Source organism: Anomaloglossus baeobatrachus (genome assembly GCF_048569485.1).
Source record: "Anomaloglossus baeobatrachus isolate aAnoBae1 chromosome 2 unlocalized genomic scaffold, aAnoBae1.hap1 SUPER_2_unloc_1, whole genome shotgun sequence".
Lineage (NCBI taxonomy): Eukaryota > Metazoa > Chordata > Amphibia > Anura > Aromobatidae > Anomaloglossus > Anomaloglossus baeobatrachus.
In genome coordinates this window covers 2465707-2483789 of record NW_027441779.1, presented here as the reverse complement: position 1 = coordinate 2483789, position 18083 = coordinate 2465707, and the positions used below count along the sequence as shown (strand labels likewise).

The 18083-nt window shown below is 47.4% G+C and overlaps 1 protein-coding gene across 1 annotated transcript in view; it reads left to right on the top strand.

Annotated features, from left to right (window-relative positions):
- The window catches only part of RNF17 (ring finger protein 17), a 733334-nt gene that overhangs the window by 693083 nt on the left and 22168 nt on the right, over positions 1 to 18083 (top strand). The window contains exons 34-36 of the mRNA XM_075331310.1: positions 931 to 1042; positions 1129 to 1264; positions 13521 to 13710. Coding sequence (XP_075187425.1) covers positions 931 to 1042; positions 1129 to 1264; positions 13521 to 13710 — 438 coding nt within the window. The remainder of the gene's footprint in view (positions 1 to 930; positions 1043 to 1128; positions 1265 to 13520; positions 13711 to 18083) is intronic.

Here is an 18083-nt window from a genome sequence, read left to right as displayed (position 1 = left end):
AGGACTTAGAGACAGCTGTGGGCTGCCATTAACTCCTTATTACTCCGATTGCCACCACACTAGGGCGATTGAGAAGAGTTTGGTAAAGTACCGGGCTTGTCACAAGTAATGGATGGAACAATCCTGGGTGGCTGCAGGCTATTTAGGCTTAGGGTTGTCCAATAAGCATGGACCTCTCGGATCTCAGAATACTAGCCCCAAGGATACCAAAAATTGGGAGGGACCGCACGTATGTATATGTATGTATGTATATATATATATATATATATATATATATATGTATATATGTGTGTGTGTGTGTGTATATATATATATATATATATATATATATATATATATATATATATATATATATTATAATATTTTATTTTTTAAGTTATTTATTTATGGTAAATAAAAAAGGCTGCATCAGGTTTCTCTTATTTTGATACACAGCCACGATGAACACAGGGCTGGAGGCTACAGCCTGTAGCCGTGGGCTTCATCTGTGCTGAGCATCATAATATGGGGGGACCCTTTAATTTATTTTTGTACCACAATACTGGCGCCTGCGATTGGTTGCAGTCATCTGACATGCTGCCACTCAGGGTGACTGCAACCAATTACACGCATCGGTGGACGAGAAAAGAAGTGAATATTCAATGAGTTATCGGCTCCAGAAGTGAATGCGAGACCTGCAAGCACTGTGCCGCAATGACTGATCCTCCGTAAGTACAGCGTGCGTGCTCCTATCCCTTCTACCAACACTTAATTTCCGGATTCTAGTCCCCATATAATTATATGGAGACTGGAACCAGATTTTTAAAAAAGAAAGAAAAAAAACAAAAGAGCCGAGAGCCGCCAGACCCAGTTATTTGCGAGTCCACTCTTCTCTACTGCTCAGCAATTACTTCACTGAACTTTCTCTTTTTTTTTTTTATTTTTGCTCAGGTTTTCATTTGTATTAAGAATATCAGCGGAGACAATGATCCTCTTAAATCCATCCTTCATGATATCAACTCTGACTTCTACATGTTGCCAAGCTTGACAGATTTTAGAACAGGTTCGGAGTAGATGTAACCGTCAGTGTCTGTAGGGCTTATATGTGTTTTTCATGTTAATTGCTGACATTTCTGCTTTCATTTTCAGCTATGCCATGTCTTGCGTTTTATGGTGATGGTGCGTTGCATAGAGCGAAACTCCAGGCCATTAAATCTTATGATCCGGTCACCTGTCTTGTGGAATTTGTTGATTATGGAACTCCAAAGGTGCTGGATATCAGCAGGTAATATACGTACAGCAAAGATTGAATATTTTTGTTCGGGAAGGTTATGTTGGGTATAGGTCAATATGAGAAAAAAATAAAGAGTGATTTTTGTATAGGCGGCTGAGAGTTGTTAGTTGGTCATTTTTGTGGCATCCTTTACTGCAAGATACATCATTATGGCAAAACTTGTTTACTTGTTTTGACAATCGATGTCAGAATGGCAATATATTCCTTTATGAAAATGAATGTGCCCTCTACTCAACAGTCAAGAAAAAAGGACGAGCCTGGAAATTCTGTAAGGCTATGTGCGCACGTTGCGTAAAAACATGCAGTTACGCTGCGCTTTGTAGCGCAGCGTAACTGCATGCGTCCTGCGTCCCCTGCACAGTCTATGGAGACTGTGCAGGGGCCGTGCGCACGTGGCGTTTAAGAGCGCAGCGCTTCGGCTACTGCCGAAGCGCTGCGCAAAAAGAAGTGACATGTCACTTCTTTCCTGCGCTTTGCCGGCAGCCCCTGCTCTGTCTATGGCAGGAGCTGCAGGCAGAGCGCATGGAATCGACGCTCACTACGGACATTTCTGCAGCGATCTAAAGCGCACATGTGCTCTTCAGATCGCTGCAGAAATTTCTGCAGGGCTTGTACGCAACGTGCGCACATAGCCTAACCCTTTACTTCCTCACCCTAACAGAGCAATACCTAAAATCTCACTTTCATCTTGTGTTTTTTTTTTTGTTTTTTTTTTTTTTTTTATTTTAAAAGAAAAAAAAAAAATAAGAATTAGACCTACCGGTAATGATGTTTTCAGGAGTCCGTCATGACAGCACCACCGGAGGACGCTCCCCTATCCTCTGTAGGGACAGGATCACGCAAGAGTTTAAAGCCCCTCCCATCGCCAACCTCCTCAGTGACTTTCCAATTACTACCTCAGGATGGGTACAACTTATTTGTACAAACAATAACAAAAACGTGCATTCACAAACCAGTACAAACAAGCATGTATAAGGGGAGGGAAATAATGGTGCAGTCATGACGGACTCCTGGAAACATCATTACCGGTAGGTCTAATTCTTATTTTCCAGGTCTTCCTTACATGACAGAACCACCGGAGAATACCAAAGGAATCGGACTCGGGGGGGGGGGGGGGGTCGACTGCCTGAAGCACCTTTCTACCAAAAGCCAAGCGTTCGTCAGCATACAAATCCAGCTTGTAATGTTTACAGAATGTAATGGGCCCTGACCAAGTGGCTGCGTCACAGACCTGTTCTAAGGTAGCCCCTGCCTTAGTAGCCCAAGAAGCGGCATAGCCCGGGTAGAATGAGCCCTAATGGACGATGGAGGGTCCCGCCCCGCCCCGGAATAGGCTGATGAGATTAAGGATTTAACCCATCTGGCGAGTGTAGCCTTTGAAGCTTTCTTGCCCCTGTATCTACCCCCGAATTGAACAAACAGACTATTGTCCAATCTCCAGCTCTAAAGCCTGCTTTACACGTTTCAATATATCTCACAATCCGTCGTTGGGGTCAAGTTGTAAGTGACGCACATCCGGCATCGTTCGTGACGTATTTGCGTGTGACACCTACGTGCGATCAAGATTGAACGCAAATACGGTGATCGCATACACGTCGTTTATTCCTCATACATTGGACGTTTTGTTGCACGAACTTAGTTAATTGAAACGTGTGACATCCCTCATACGATTTTGATGTTGGAGGCTATGTGCGCAGGTGTGCGCTCTGCACCGCAGCTTAAAAAAGGTCCGCTTCAGAGCGCAGCTGAAAAGCTGCGTTCTGAAGCGCCTCACAATGTCTGTCATTCACTAATCTCTTGTCAGTCGGGCACTATCTCTGTCCCTCTCTCTGTCCATGTCAGTCTATCCCTCTTACCCCCTCTCTCATACTCACCGATCACCGGCGCGGCGCTGCACGGCATTCACACTGCTCCGGTGGCTTTTAATATTTTGAAAAAGCCGGCCGCTCATTAAACAATCTCGTATTCCCTGCTTTTCCCCGCCCACCGGCGCATATGATTGGTTGCAGTGAGACACGCCCCCACGCTGAGTGACAGGTGTCTCACTGCACCCAATCACAGCAGCCGGTGGGCGTGTCTATACTGTGCAGTGAAATAAATAATTAAATAATTAAAAAAAAACGGCGTGCGGTCCCCCCCAATTTTAAAACCAGCCAGATAAAGCCATACGGCTGAAGGCTGGTATTCTCAGGATGGGGAACTCCACGTTATGGGGAGCCCCCCATACTAACAATATCAGCCAGGAGCCACCCAGAATTGCCACATACATTAGATGCGACAGTTATGGGACTGTACCTGGCTCTTCCCGATTTGCCCTGGTACGTTGGCAAATCGGGGTAATAAGGAGTTAATGGCAGCCCATAGCTGCCAATAACTCCTAGATTAATCATGTCAGGCGTCTCCCCGAGATACCTTCCATGATTAATCTGTAAGTGACAGTAAATAAACACACACACCTGAAAAAATCATTTATTAGAAATAAAAAACACAAACATATACCCTGGTTCACCACTTTAATAAGCCCGAAAAACCCCACCATGTCTGGCGGAATCCAGGATGGTCCAGCGTCGCTAACAGCTCTGCTGCATGGAGGTGACCGGAGCTGCAGAAGACACCGCCGCTCCTGTCACCTCCACGCAGCAACTGAGGTGAGTAGCGCGATCAGCTGAGCTGTCACTAAGGTTACCCGCGGCCACCGCTGTATCCAGTGACAGCGGGTAACCTCAGTGACAGCTCAGCTGATCGCGCAGCTGTCTTCAGTTGCTGCATGGAGGTGTCAGGAGCGGCGGTGTCTTCTGCTGCTCCGGTCACCTTCATGCAGCACAGCTGGAAGCGACGCTGGACCATCCTGGATTACGCCGGACATGGACGGCTTTTTCGAGCTTATTAAAGTGATGAACGAGGGTATATGTTTGTGTTTTTTATTTCTAATAAAGGATTTTTTCGGGTGTGTGTGTGTTTATTTACTGTCACAGATTAATCATGGAAGGTATCTCGGGGAGACGCCTGACATGATTAATCTAGGATTTAGTGGCAGCTATGGGCTGCCATTAACTCCTTATTACCCCGATTTGCCAACGCACCAGGGCAAATCGGGAAGAGCCGGGTACAGTTCCAGAACTGGCGCATCTAATGTATGTGGCAATTCTGGGCGGCTGCTGACTGATATTGTTGAAATTGGGGGGACCGCACGCCGTTTTTTTAAATTATTTAATTATTTATTTCACTGCACAGTATAGACACGCCCACCGGCTGCTGTGATTGGGTGCAGTGAGACACCTGTCACTCAGCGTGAGGGCGTGTCTCACTGCAACCAATCATAGGCGCCGGTGGGCGGGGAAAGCAGGGAATACGAGATTGTTTAATGAGCGGCCAGCTTTTTCAAAATAGTAAAAGCCGCCAGAGCAGTGTGAATGGCGTGCAGCGCCGCGACGTGGATCGGTGAGTATATGAGAGAGGGCTGCTCAATTCAGTTACTCAGGAGTTTAGCGGTCACCGGTGAGTCCTTCACGGGTGACCGCTAATCAGGACGCGGCACTGATAGAGCTGCGGCATGACAATGAAGTCGGGTGAAGTTCACCCGAGTTCATTCTGACAGTGCGGCTCTTTCTGTGTCTGCTGTCATCTGCCATTCAGCTCTGCTACATGGCTGTCTATGTCTGCTGTTAGCGGCCATGTAGCAGAGGTGAATGGCAGATGACATAGTAAAAACGCATCCCTACACATTACACACGCTTGGCAAGTCAATAAATAAAAAAAAAAAAAAAAGGGTGCCCAATGCATATGTCACAGAACACATGATCTAAAGGATCGCACACAAAATTGATCAATTTAACATAGACTACTAACGCACGTGTGACAGCAAATGAACGACCTACGTGCTATCTCATTAAATCGCATATGCGATCTGGGCGTGTCACATCGCATACGAGATCGCACACCTAATTGTAAGGTGTAAAGCTGGCTTTAGTTGCCTCAGGATAGGCCAACAGTACGCTGCGCACGTCCAAGGAAGTAAGCTCTTGTTCTCTAGGAGTGGCAGGAGTGGCGCAGGAAGATGGAAGAATAATCTCGAAAACCCAGGATCCAACTTCAGAGTGAGGCAGTCTGGATGTATCTGGAAATCTGGATAATGCCTGGATCTCACCAATCCGCTTTGCCGTAGTTATGGCGACAAGAAACACCGCCTTGTGAGTGAGGTCTTTGATGGACAACGCAGCTCCCAACTGGAAAGGCGGGGAACACAGGAACTGTAGAACGAGACTCAGGTCCCATGGAGGAGAGGATACTCGAAGTGTAGGCCGAAGGCGCTGGGTAGCCTTAATAAAACGAGCGACCAAGGGATGAACAGCTAAGCGCGTGTCCAGGTAGACGCTAAGGGGTGGCCACCTGCACTTTCAGGGTACTGGGCTTCAAGCCTTTACTGAATCCCTTTTGTAGAAACTCCAGGACCCCGGCAATTCTGATGGTGCCCCCAGGCAAGAGACTGGTACTTTGATGGGTACAAAATGTCTTCCAAACCTTCTGATAGCATTCGTGACCGGTTTTCTGCTACGCATCATCGTGGCTATGAGAGGATCCGAGAGGCCCCGGGATTGCAAGACCTGCCATTCAGGATCCATGCCGATACCTGAAGCTGCTGAAGGTTCGGATGCTACAGAGGACCTTGGGAGATGAGGTCCCTCTGGAGAGGAAGAACCACTGGGGCATCTTGGGCCAGGAGCTGCAGAAGAGAGAACCAATTCCATTTGGGCCAGAAGGGAACCACCATCAACACCTGCGCCTGATCCACCTGAATCTTCCGCAAGACCCTGGGGATGAGAGGAATCGGAGGGAAAGCGTAATGCAGACCATCCCCCCCAAAACTGGGAAAGAGCGTCCACCGCCAAGGGCCGGTCGGCCGGACTGAGGTAGAACAAATGTGGCAGTCTCGAATTCCGTCGGGTAGCAAACAGATCCACAGTCGGCTGTCCGCATTTGCGAACGAGACTCTGGAAAACCGCTGGGTTCAGACACCACTCCTAGGGATGAACATTGTGACGGCTGTGAAAATCCGCTTCCGTGTTCTCCGCACCCCTCAAGTGCACTGCCGACACTGAAAGGACAGTTGTTTGCAATAGCCGAAATATTTCGTCCGCCAGTTGTTGTAGAGGCAGGTGGCGCGCACCTCCCTGATGGCGAATAAAGGATACTGCCGTAGTGTTGTTGGAAAGGACGCGTACATGTTATTTCCTGATCAACCGACGGCATTGCTTGAGAGCTTCCAGGATTGCCCTCAGTTCCTGGAAGTTCGAGGATCGGAATAGCATGTGATGGGGCCATGGTCCCTGAAGGTAAGACTGGTCCACTTTGGCACCCCAACTCGATTGACTCGCGTCCGTGGTGATCAGGACGCATGGCGACGAGTCCCACCGGACGCCTCGGAGAAGATTGGCCGCGTTGCACCACCAGCGCAGAGACCCCCGGGCTTCTGCCGTCAGGGAAAAGCGCAGTTCTAAGTTCCTCTGGTGACCGACTGAGACTGCCAGAATGTTTCTCTGCAGCGCCCTGGAATGGAACTGACTCCACTGCACGCAGTGAATGCAGGAATTCATGAGACCTAGCACCCGCATGGCCTGTCTCACGGATGTCCTGGGACGAACGGCGAATCTCCCGATCTCTTGACTGATGGAGGACACTTTTGGTGCCGGAAGAAAGGAACACTGACTGGTAGAGTCCAGGACTGTACCCAGCAATACTCGTCGCATTCGTGGTTGTAACGCGGATTTGTCTAGATTGATCACCCAGCCCAGATCGTGCAGTGTCTGCGTAACGAGCTGAAGATGACGGTCCATTGTCAGAACTGAGTCTGCTACCAGGAGAAAATCGTCTAGCAGGCGATGGCACCAGGGCCACCTGTTGTAGGCGAAGGTAAGCCACCATTTCCACCACGAGCTTCGAAAAGATGCGTGGGGCGGAAGAGAGGCCGAAAGAGAGGCAACAGAACTGAAAATGGAACACTTCCCTTCCTTTCTGAAGGGCAAACCGTAAATACCCTCGACTTGCGGGATGAATGGGAAGGTGGTAGTAAGCATCCCGCAAGTCTATGGTGCACATCAATGAGCCCGGGGATATCAGAGAAACCTTGGAACGGATGGATTCCATACGAAACCTCTTGTAGACGACACAATGATTTAGGGGTTTTAAGTTTATAATCGTCCGGAACTCGCCGGAGGGCTTTTTTACAGAGAACAGACTGGAATAATGCCCCTGAAATATTTCGTCCTATTCTATCCTGTGTCCCTGAGCTATCAGTGATAGAACCCACGGGTTGACGGTAATCTCCTTCCATCCGTCTAAACAGTGGGATAACCGACTCCCCCACTGGAAAACCGTCAGGACTGTTTGGACTTGGGCCGGTAATCCGGAGTGGATTTTGATCCCCGTGGACCTCTGTCGGACCAGGAAGGAAACCCCTTTCTGCCTCAAGGACTGCCTACGGGAAGAGGATGTTTTATTATGGGGCAAAAACCTGCGTCTTTCCTCACTGAATCCCTTTTTCTTGTCAGAGGCCTTTTCAAGTATCTCATCTAATGCTGGCACAAAGACCCGTAAGCCCGAGAAGGGGATGGAACACCATTTTTGTTTAGACGCAAGGTCACCGGACCAAGACCTCAGCCAGATGGATCTCCTGGCTGTATTAGAACGCTGTTCTTGGCTGCGAACCTAACCGATTCGGCTGAGGCATCAGCCAAGAAAGCAGTTGCATTTTTAAACAGTGGCATTGTCTCCAGGAGACTCTCCGAGGGAGTACCCTGCCTAAGATGGTCCTCCAGATCACTGAGCCAGAAGCCCATTGATCTGGCGACCGAGGTGGCAGCAATATTAGTCTTAATGGTCGTGGCCGACGCTCCCCAGGACTTTTTCAACAACGCGTCAGCCTTGCGGTCCATGGCGTCTTTAAGTCCAGAGGAATCCTCGAATGGAATCGAGGTTTTCTTGACCATCTTTACAATTGGTACATCAATTCTAGGCACCGTCTCCCATAAGGCTACGTCCTCCGGATTGAAAGGAAGACGGGACTTAAAGTCTCGAGGGATAAAAAGACCTGCGTTCAGTGTTTTCCCACTCCTCCAGGATCATGTCCTTGAGTTGGGAATTGACCAGGAAAACACGTGCGCGTAGTCCCGCAAACATTTTATTCTTTACTGACGCAATTTCTTCAGGTTCATCCACCTGCATAGTGTGCCTGACCATTTTAAGTAGAGTATCGGAATCCCCGGAATTGAAGACGTATTTTTTCCCTTCACCACGACAGCGCCACCAGAGAGAGAGGTCCGCCCATCTTAGGACAGGAAACCACTGAAATAAAAGGGCGGCTCCTCTCTCTCGCCACAGTTTGGTTTCCTGTCCCAGGATGGGAGACCCTGAAAGGCTGTGGCGCTGCCACAGTGAATGACGTCTCACCCTTTCTTCCCACACTCTTCGGTCCCTCCGGTGGTGGATGCAAGTTCAGAATCTGTCGGCTGGGGTTCCTTGGTCACTTCCGCTTTCGGATGTCAGCACTACAGACGCCAGCGCACAGGGTTGGGGGGCCCATCTCCGTGGCCGGGCGGTGCAGGGTACCTGGAGTCCTCTGGAAAGTCGGGGCTCCTCAAACGCCAGGTAATTGCGCGCCATCGGGCGGGCTTTACAAACCCTTCTTCGTCACCTAGAGGGTACACACGTCCGGATCTTCTCGGACAACAAAGTCGCTGTCTCCTATATCAACCGCCAGGGGGGCACTCGGTCGTCTTTCCTGATGGGGATAGCGGACACCATATTTTCGCTTGCACAAAGCCACCTTTCGTCCCTTACGGCACTACATATTCGGGGGATGGACAATGTCACGGCCGACTTCCTGATCAGGCATCCGGTACACCAGGGGGAGTGGTGTCTGCACAAAGAGGTCTTTCGCATGCTTGTGCGTCTGTGGGGGTGCCCGATAGCCGAACTCTTTGCCACCAGGTCCAACCGCCAGGTCCCTCGGTTCTGTTCCCTCAACCCTCTCGACAGACCCTGGGGGGTGGACGCTTTTCAGGTTCCGTGGGGAGGGGGTCTGCTGTATGCATTCCCGCCCCTGATATTGCTCCCCGCAGTCCTTAAAAAGGCAAGGGAGGACAAGGCCAGATTGATCTTCATAGCTCCCTTTTGGCCCCGGCGTGGTTTTTCTGGCTCCAGAGGATGTCTGTCTCGGACCCTTGGGTCCTCCCGGAAAGGCCGGATTTCCTCTCCCAGGGCCCTCTTCTTCACTCTCAGGTTTCGGGCCTTCACTTGACAGCCTGGAATTTGAGAGGCGATTGCTAGCAGGTCACGGGTACACTTCTGGCGTGATTTCCACCCTCTTGCGTAGTCGCAAGCCAGCTACTACCAGGATCTACGCAATGGTCTGGAACAAGTTTCTCTCCTTCTCCGGTGTCAGCTCTGTGGGGGAGCCCCCGGTGGGGGTTGTTCTGGATTTTCTCCAGAAGGGGGTTGACTTGGGGTTATCTATTAGTACCCTGAAGGTCCAGGTCTCGGCGCTGGCCGCACTTTGTTTCTGACCTCGCAGGCAATAGATGGGTTCGTAGGTTCATCTCCTCCTGTCAGAGGGAAAGGCCGGTCCCCCGTCTTAGTTTCCCTCCCTGGGATCTCAATTTGGTTCTATATTCATTGACGGGACCCCCCTTTGAACCCCTGTCCGAATGTACCTTACGGACCCTGACTCTAAGAGTTGCGACCCTAGTGGCCCTTACGTCAGCTAGACTGGTTAGTGATCTCCAGGCCCTTTCGGTGTCCCCCCCCCCCCTCCCCCTTATACGCAGTTTCTTGAGGATAGGGTCCTCCTTCATACAGACCCCGCCTATTTACCTAAGGTAGCTAGATCTTTTCATCGTTCCCAGGAAATTGTCCTTCCTTCCTTCTGCCCCACACCTGCTAACCCCAAGGAAGAAAGGTTACACACCTTGGATGTTCTCAGGGTTCTGAGTCACTACATTGGTGTCACCAAGTCTTGGAGGCGGTCCCAAAACTTGTTTCTCTACTTACAAGGACCTAGGAAGGGATTTGCAGCGTCCAAGGGCACAATTGCCAGGTGGGTTAAGGAGGCTATTAAGACAGCTTGTGTAGCTCGAGATAGACCTGTCCCGCAGGGTGTTACGGCTCATTCCACCCGGGCTGTGGCGACCTCCTGGGCTGAGCGAGCAGACGTGCCTCTGGATCTGATATGTAAGGCTGCAACCTGGTCCTCTCCTACCACCTTTTTTCGTCACTATCGTTTGTCGGCCACGATGGATTTGACCTTTTGTAGACGGTTACTTGAGGCTGTGGTCCCTCCCTATTGTTGTTGTCTTCCGAATCTCTCTGGTGGCGCTGTCGTGGTGAAAGGAAAAATCTTAAATTACTTACACGTAATGATTTTTTCCAGAAGCCACGACAGCGCCACCTGCTTCCCTCCACTTTTCATTTTCTGCACCTATCGGTCTCTTGGTTTCCGTGGCACGACGTTCCTTTTTATGCAGATATGTTGTTATTGTTGTTATTCTGTTTACCTGTTTTTTGGTGGTCCTCTCTGTGCTCTGTAACTAAACTGAGCCAAGAGAGAGGAGCCGCCCTTTCATTTCAGTGGTTTCCTGTCCCAAGATGGGCGGGTCTATCTCTCTGGTGGTGGTGTCGTGGCTTCTGGAAAAGATCATTACCGTTAAGTAATTTTAAGATTTTTTTTGGGCCACTGCTGGGGACAAAGAACGGCTACCGCTGTCCTCTGAGGATGAAACTGAGCGGAAGCCCTCCTCTTCTGAGGATAAGTCCAGTTCCTATCGGGGTCTTTTATGGGACTCCCGGGCCGTGGGGGATGAGGACAGGGAGACCATGGAAGCCTGCACTTCCTCCCGAATCATGCTCCTCTTATGTGCCAGAAGGGAGGATTGTTCATCATTTACAATGGTGGTAATACAGGCTGCACACAGGTCCTTAATGCTGTCATGTAAAGACGACCTGGATAACCTGTTAATGACCAGGAGAGAGAGCCTTAATGACCAGCCATTTTTCTTATTTGTTTGATTTTGCTCCTACATGTGTCAGCAGCCAAAATGACATGGCTGCAATTGTCTTTTTTCTTGTTCGTCATATGACAACTTGTATAATTTTTTGCATGATTTTAGAGGTACATATAAACTACTGTCATTTTTATTTCTTTCCAGCTCAAATATATAAAAAAGTGATTTTATGGTTTAGTGTGTATGTACATATGTGTATGTGCGTGTGTGTGTATATAAACACTGAATGTCACTAAAAAAAAATAATCTTGGATTGCTGATTCTTTTTGTTTCTGTGCAGTTTTTAGAATGGTGTCACTTTTAGGTATTTCCTGTCACCTAGGCCTCTCAAATTCTCTTCAGATGTGATGTGGTTCCTTAAAGTAAAAAAAAAAAAAAGTCTTGGAAAAAGGAGACATTGCTAATAAACTTTGAATTCTTCTAACTTCCTAAAAAAAAATAAAAATTGCGCTGATATAAAGTAGACATGTGGGAAACGTTATTTAGTAACTATTTTGTGTGACATAACTCTCTGGTTTAAAAGACATAAAAATTAAAATTTTGAAATTTTCACAACAAAGATCGTCCTAAATCTACCACTATCATGAAGTATAATATGTCACGGAAACAGTATCAGAAGGAATGAGATCCGTTGAAGCGTTAGCAGGGGTGGGAAGCCTTTTTGGCTGAGAGAGCCATGAACGCCACATATTTAAAAATATAATTCCATGAGAGCCATACTCAGCAGGGGGAGCGGCGGTGGTGGAGTGGCTCATAAAGTCCCAGGAGGCAAGATAGGTGATGCTGCGGGCACGGAGGAGGGGGTGTCGAAGTTCAAGAGGGTCAGTGTGCGGAGGATAGTCAATACTGCTGCGGGCTTGTGGGGTGTCACGGTGGCGGGCACCATTAATCTGCTGCGGACTGCTTTGAATTTCTTGCAGTTGACGAGATCAACTTCAAGAAAATGGCAGTGGCATGTGCGCAGATCGACGCGATGGACTTCAAGAAAATGGCTGCGGAGTCCTATCTGTGCATGTGCCGTCTCCGCGACCATTTTCTTGAAGTCGATCTCGTCAACTGTGGGACATTTTAAAACAGTCCGCTGGCTACTGCGGACTCACCGCCGCAACACTCCACGAACCTGCGCCACTACCGCCAACCCGTTAAGCCATATGTGGTTTGTAAGATGCACATCCATTTTTCCCCTCAGTTTTGGGGGGAGAACTGCGTCTTACAAACAAGAAAATACAGTATTTTTTTTTAATTAAAGATTTGTCTGTGAGCCAGATGCTGCCATCAAAAGAGCCATATCTGGCTTGCGAACCATAGGTTCCCGACCCATGAGTTAGAGTTATAACTTGTCAGGGATACTGGTCAGAATTGCAAAAGAATGGTCTGGTCAGGAAAGTGAAAACAGGCTCTGCGGTGAAGGGGTCAATGAATGTGAGGAGGAGTATCACCTAATCCTGAAAGTTTTAGACTGACAGGTATCCTATCAGACATCACCTCAGGCAGATCTGATGGGCTGCTGTATATGCCAGATACGGAGGCCACTGTTAATTCTTCGGGGGCGTTGAACTGATGGAGCACTCTCCCTCTGTCAAACTACGCACATGTTGCTGTCACTATTTACTGGGACATCTGAGGGGTTAAAGTGCTGGTTTTGTAGTGAAGTCCGGTACCAGCAGTCACAGCAGGAACTTGCTATGTATAACAGCCACCTCCCAATGCAGATGACAAATGCACAACTCCTCTGCTCGTGCCATCCTCGGAACGTAGCCGTATCTCTTGGTTGAGGTCTGCACCACGACATCCAGATTGCCCATTTGAAGACATTAAATGGGTTGTCTACTACTTGGACAACCCCTTATTATTTTTCCCCAGTAAAACAAAATAATGGCTATACTCTACTCTGGAGCAGCTCACTGCCTCCTGGTGCTTGAAGGAGAAGAGTAAAGCCAGTACCGAGTGGTCGCAGGGATCGCATGAGATAACGATGTCTGCATCGCAGGTGGGTATAGGTGTTACCATATTACTGGGGGGGTAACACTAGGGATTGAGAAAGGGTTGTCCAACCTCTTTACATCTAAATAAATAATTTTTGTGAAGCATTGCCTGCTTGTAATGTGAATTTGTGGTACATGAACAAACATGAGTTTTGTGACCACCTTGGACCTGCAGTCATTTTACATTTTAGATTTTTTTTTTTCTAGTCTATTTCAGCTTCCACCTTCACTTATTGAGTATCCAGCAAAAGCAATTAAAGTGAAACTGGCTGGATTTAGGCCTGCTAAAGAAGATTCAGAAAAGTTGAGACTTCCATACTGCCCAGATTGGAGCTTGGAAGCATTGTACCAAATGATGGACTTGGTGCAGGGAAAGACACTTTTTGCCACATACATTGTAAGAGTATTTAAGATTTCATTGTATTTTCTTTCATTATTATTCTATGTCAAATTTTTGCATATGTTATTAAGTGATCTAGGTAAAAATGTGTAATTCCACCCCCTTTTTTTAAAAAAAAAAACAAAAAACTTTTTTGGTACAAAATTCTATAATGATTAATGTCTGACAGCTAATTACTCCATCCCAACTGCCCTCAGCTTCACTGACTGATCTGTTTACCGGCTGACCATAGAAATTGGTAGGGGAAGGAGGAACTGCTCTGAGGTAAATTCAGCCCTGGTGTTAGATAAAACAATTGCCAGGAGCAGTGTCAGTGTCCTATTTTCTTTTACACTTAAGTTTACCATAAGTTATAACTTTCTATTAAGTGAACCTCCAACATTGAGTACATTTTTGGTTATATTCTGTGCTGATTAACTTCTTCTTTAGCAGATATGGCACCAATATTTCACAAGACTAAATACAAGTGCATCTCAATAAAGTAGAATATCATCAAAAAAGTTATTTGAATTCAGTTATTCAATACAAATAGGAAACTCATATATTATATAGTCATTACACACAGAGAGGGCTCTATTCCTATATATTATATAGAGACATTACACACAGAGGGATTTATTCCTATATATTATATAGTCATTACACACAGAGGGATCTATTCCTATAAATTGTATAGTCATTACACACAGAGGGATCTATTCCTATATATTATATAGAGACATTACACACAGAGGGATTTATTCCTATATATTATATAGTCATTACACACAGAGGGATCTATTCCTATAAATTGTATAGTCATTACACACAGAGGGATCTATTCCTATATATTATATAGAGACATTACACACAGAGGGATTTATTCCTATATATTATATAGTCATTACACACAGAGGGATCTATTCCTATAAATTGTATAGTCATTACACACAGAGGGATCTACAGTATGCCTATATTGTCAAGGTCAGAATGACGATGATGATGAGACTCAAAGGATCTCTCGATATCCGGCTGCTGTTCCTAATTAAAAATGTCATGTGTGCACACGAGAATAAATAACTGCACAGCAAGTCAGTTATATCTATCTCCATGACTGGCTCTTGACCAAGTGTGTTTTTTATTGTTTTAAAGAAACTCTAGACCGAGCAGTAAGGGGGTGTAAACAAAAGTTTTAGTCCAATCAAGTATCGCAGGGCAGGGCTTCATGACGTAGAGAGATCTACACATCCTTCTTGGATTGGTCAGTCCAGACTCCAGGAATTTTCCTTTGTCCATCTGTCTTGGGTGTAGAACAGGAAATAGCAGCCATCTTCAAGCTATACATATATATATATATATATATCCTAGTATATACTGAGTCTAAGGAAAATACACTGAATATGCAATATACATATATACATGTTAGTAAGAAACAAAAGCATTCACAAATATGTGTGTTAGTTCACATCTACTGAACTATATAACTGAGTCTATGAAATGGCTGAATTAAGTATTTTTGGATACTCAATTCTTTATCCTCAACAATATATTATATAGAGTCATTACACACAGAGGGATCTATTATTATATATTATATAGAGTCATTACACACAGGGATCTATTTTTAGTGTTTATTTCTGTTAATGTTGATGATTATGGCTTACAGCCAATGAAAACCCAAAACTCATTATCTCAGAAAATTAGAATGTTACCGTATATAAGACCAACTGAAAAAATGATTTTAAACTCAGAAATGTTGGCGCCTACTGAAAAGTCTGTACAGTAAATGCCTCAATACTTGGTGAGGGTCCTTTTGCATGAATTACTGCATCAATGTGGCATGGAGGCGATCAGCCTGTGGCACTGCTGAGGGGTTATGGAAGCCCAGGTTGTTTTGATAGCAGCCTTCAGCTCGCCTGCATTGTTTGGTCTGGTGTGTCTCATCTTTCTCTAGACCATACACCATAAATTATATATGGGGTTTAGGTCAGGCGAGTTTGCTGGCCAATCAAGTACAGTGATACTGTGGTTATTATAAACCAGGGTGGATTTGATTTAAATCTAACTGATTTAAATCACGATTTAAATCACTAGTCAGTAAGGCTTGATTTAAATCAGTGATTTAAATCAAAGTTTCTACCTAAACTAGTTCTTGCTACTTTAACATGCAAGTAGATGAAGATTTTTAGAATCACTTTTTATATTACTTTCTTCGGCGCTCCATTGGGAGACCCAGACGATTGGGGTGTATAGTACTGCCTCCGGAGGCCACACAAAGCATTACACTAAAAAGTGTAAGGCCCCTCCCCTTCTGGCTATACACCCCCAGTGGGATCACTGGCTCACCAGTTTTCTGCTTTGTGCGAAGGAGGTCAGACATCCACGCATAGCTCCACTGTTTTTAGTCAGCAGCAGCTGCTGACTATGTCGGATGGAAGAAAAGTGGGCCCATATGGGGCCTCCAGCATGCTCCCTTCTCACCCCACTTTTGTCGGGTGTTTGTTAAGGTTGAGGTACCCATTGCGGGTACGGAGGCTGGAGCCCACATGCTGTTTTCCTTCCCCATCCCCCTGAGGGGCTCTGAGGAAGTGGGATCTTACAGGTCTCCAGGCACTGAGACCGGGCTCCATCCACAGACCCAGAGAACCTGCTGGATATGGAGCTGAGTATCGTCAGTGACAGGGCCCTGCTACATTAAGGTACTCTGTGTCCCCGTACACATCGCGCACACACACACCAGCATTGCTGGGAGTGCTAGTGCGCCGGGGACAACAGCGCGGAGCGCTCGTGCTATTATTCACGGCAGCTTTGCTGTGTGAATTTATGTATTGGGAACTGCCGCGCCAGGCCGCTGCTAGGTGTTTTTACACTGTGGCGCGGCTGGGACTTGTGGTGCGCCGGGGACTCCGCGCTGGCCGTGCACATAGGACGGCCGCGCTTATTACTCGAGTCCCCGGCTTTGCGGCCTAGTTTTCGTTTCGTTCCCGCCCCCAGCCCTGCCAGTCAGGGGAGAGGCGGGACGCTGTACAGAAAGTCAGCGCCGAGGGCTGGAGTCTGCTTTGCATTCTCCAGCCCCCTTCACTGGACACAGTGGGACGCCGGTTTCCCGCTCTTGCCTGGGGCACGCCCACGGCCCGCCCCTCGTCACACGAGCTGGAGAAGGACGCCGGCAGCCATTCCTGCAGTCCGAGCTGGCAGCCAGTCACAGGACTCTGGCGACCACACACCCGCCTATAGGCGGGCGGTAAGCAGCACCTGAAGTGCTGACCCCACTAAATACCGTTGTGTCCATTTGTATTTTATGCTTACACTGCACTGTAGGTCGCTATTTTTGGCTATATGCCCTCTTAGATGGCGAGACAACAGCAGCAAAAAAGCAAGGGTGCTAAAGCACAGGCTTTCTGTGCTGCTTGTATTGCATGTGCTGAAGTGTTCATTTGTACTTATGCTTGTATGCTATACATTGCACTGTACGGTCGCTATTCTTGGCGATATTCTCCTAGATGGCTAGTCTACAGCAGCAAAAAAGCAAGGGTGCCAAGGCACAGGCTTTCTAAGCTGCTCATATTGCATGTGCTGAAGTGCTCATTTGTACTTTATGCTTGTATGCTATACATTGCACTGTACGGTCGCTATTCTTGGCTATATGCTCCTAGATGGCTAGACTACAGCAGCAAAAAAGCAAAGGTGCTAAGGCACAGGCTTTCTATGCTGCTTGTATTGCATGTGCTGAAGTGTTCATTTGTACTTATGCTTGTATGCTATACATTGCACTGTACGGTCGCTATTCTTGGCGATATTCTCCTAGATGGCTAGTCTACAGCAGCAAAAAAGCAAGGGTGCCAAGGCACAGGCTTTCTAAGCTGCTCATATTGCATGTGCTGAAGTGCTCATTTGTACTTTATGCTTGTATGCTATACATTGCACTGTGCGGTCGCTATTCTCGGCTATATGCTCCTAGATGGCTAGACTACAGCAGCAAAAAAGCAACACAGGCTTTCTATGCTGCTTTTACTGCATGTGATACTGTTCCACCGGCAGGTTCCACTGACCCCCGTTGTGTGCAATGCTCCCCTGTAGCACTTGGTCAGCCGGGGTCTCTACTAGAGGTGGCCAAAGGAACCACCTGTGAACCCTGTCCATGGACAGGGAAGGTGTTGCAGTTTCGGCTGATAGATTGTCATGGGATAGTGACTTGCAGTCCAGACAGGCCATGGGCAATCTTGATCATTGCTCCCTGGCCACCCTCATTTGGAACAAAATCAGTGCTCCGGGGGGGTCCCAGGCATTCCAGGGTGAAGGCTCTGACACGGACGACAGTCCCAGACAGCCTAAGCGAGCTCGCTGGGAGCGGCACTCGGCCTCATCACTAGTCAGGGTCACAGCAGAGG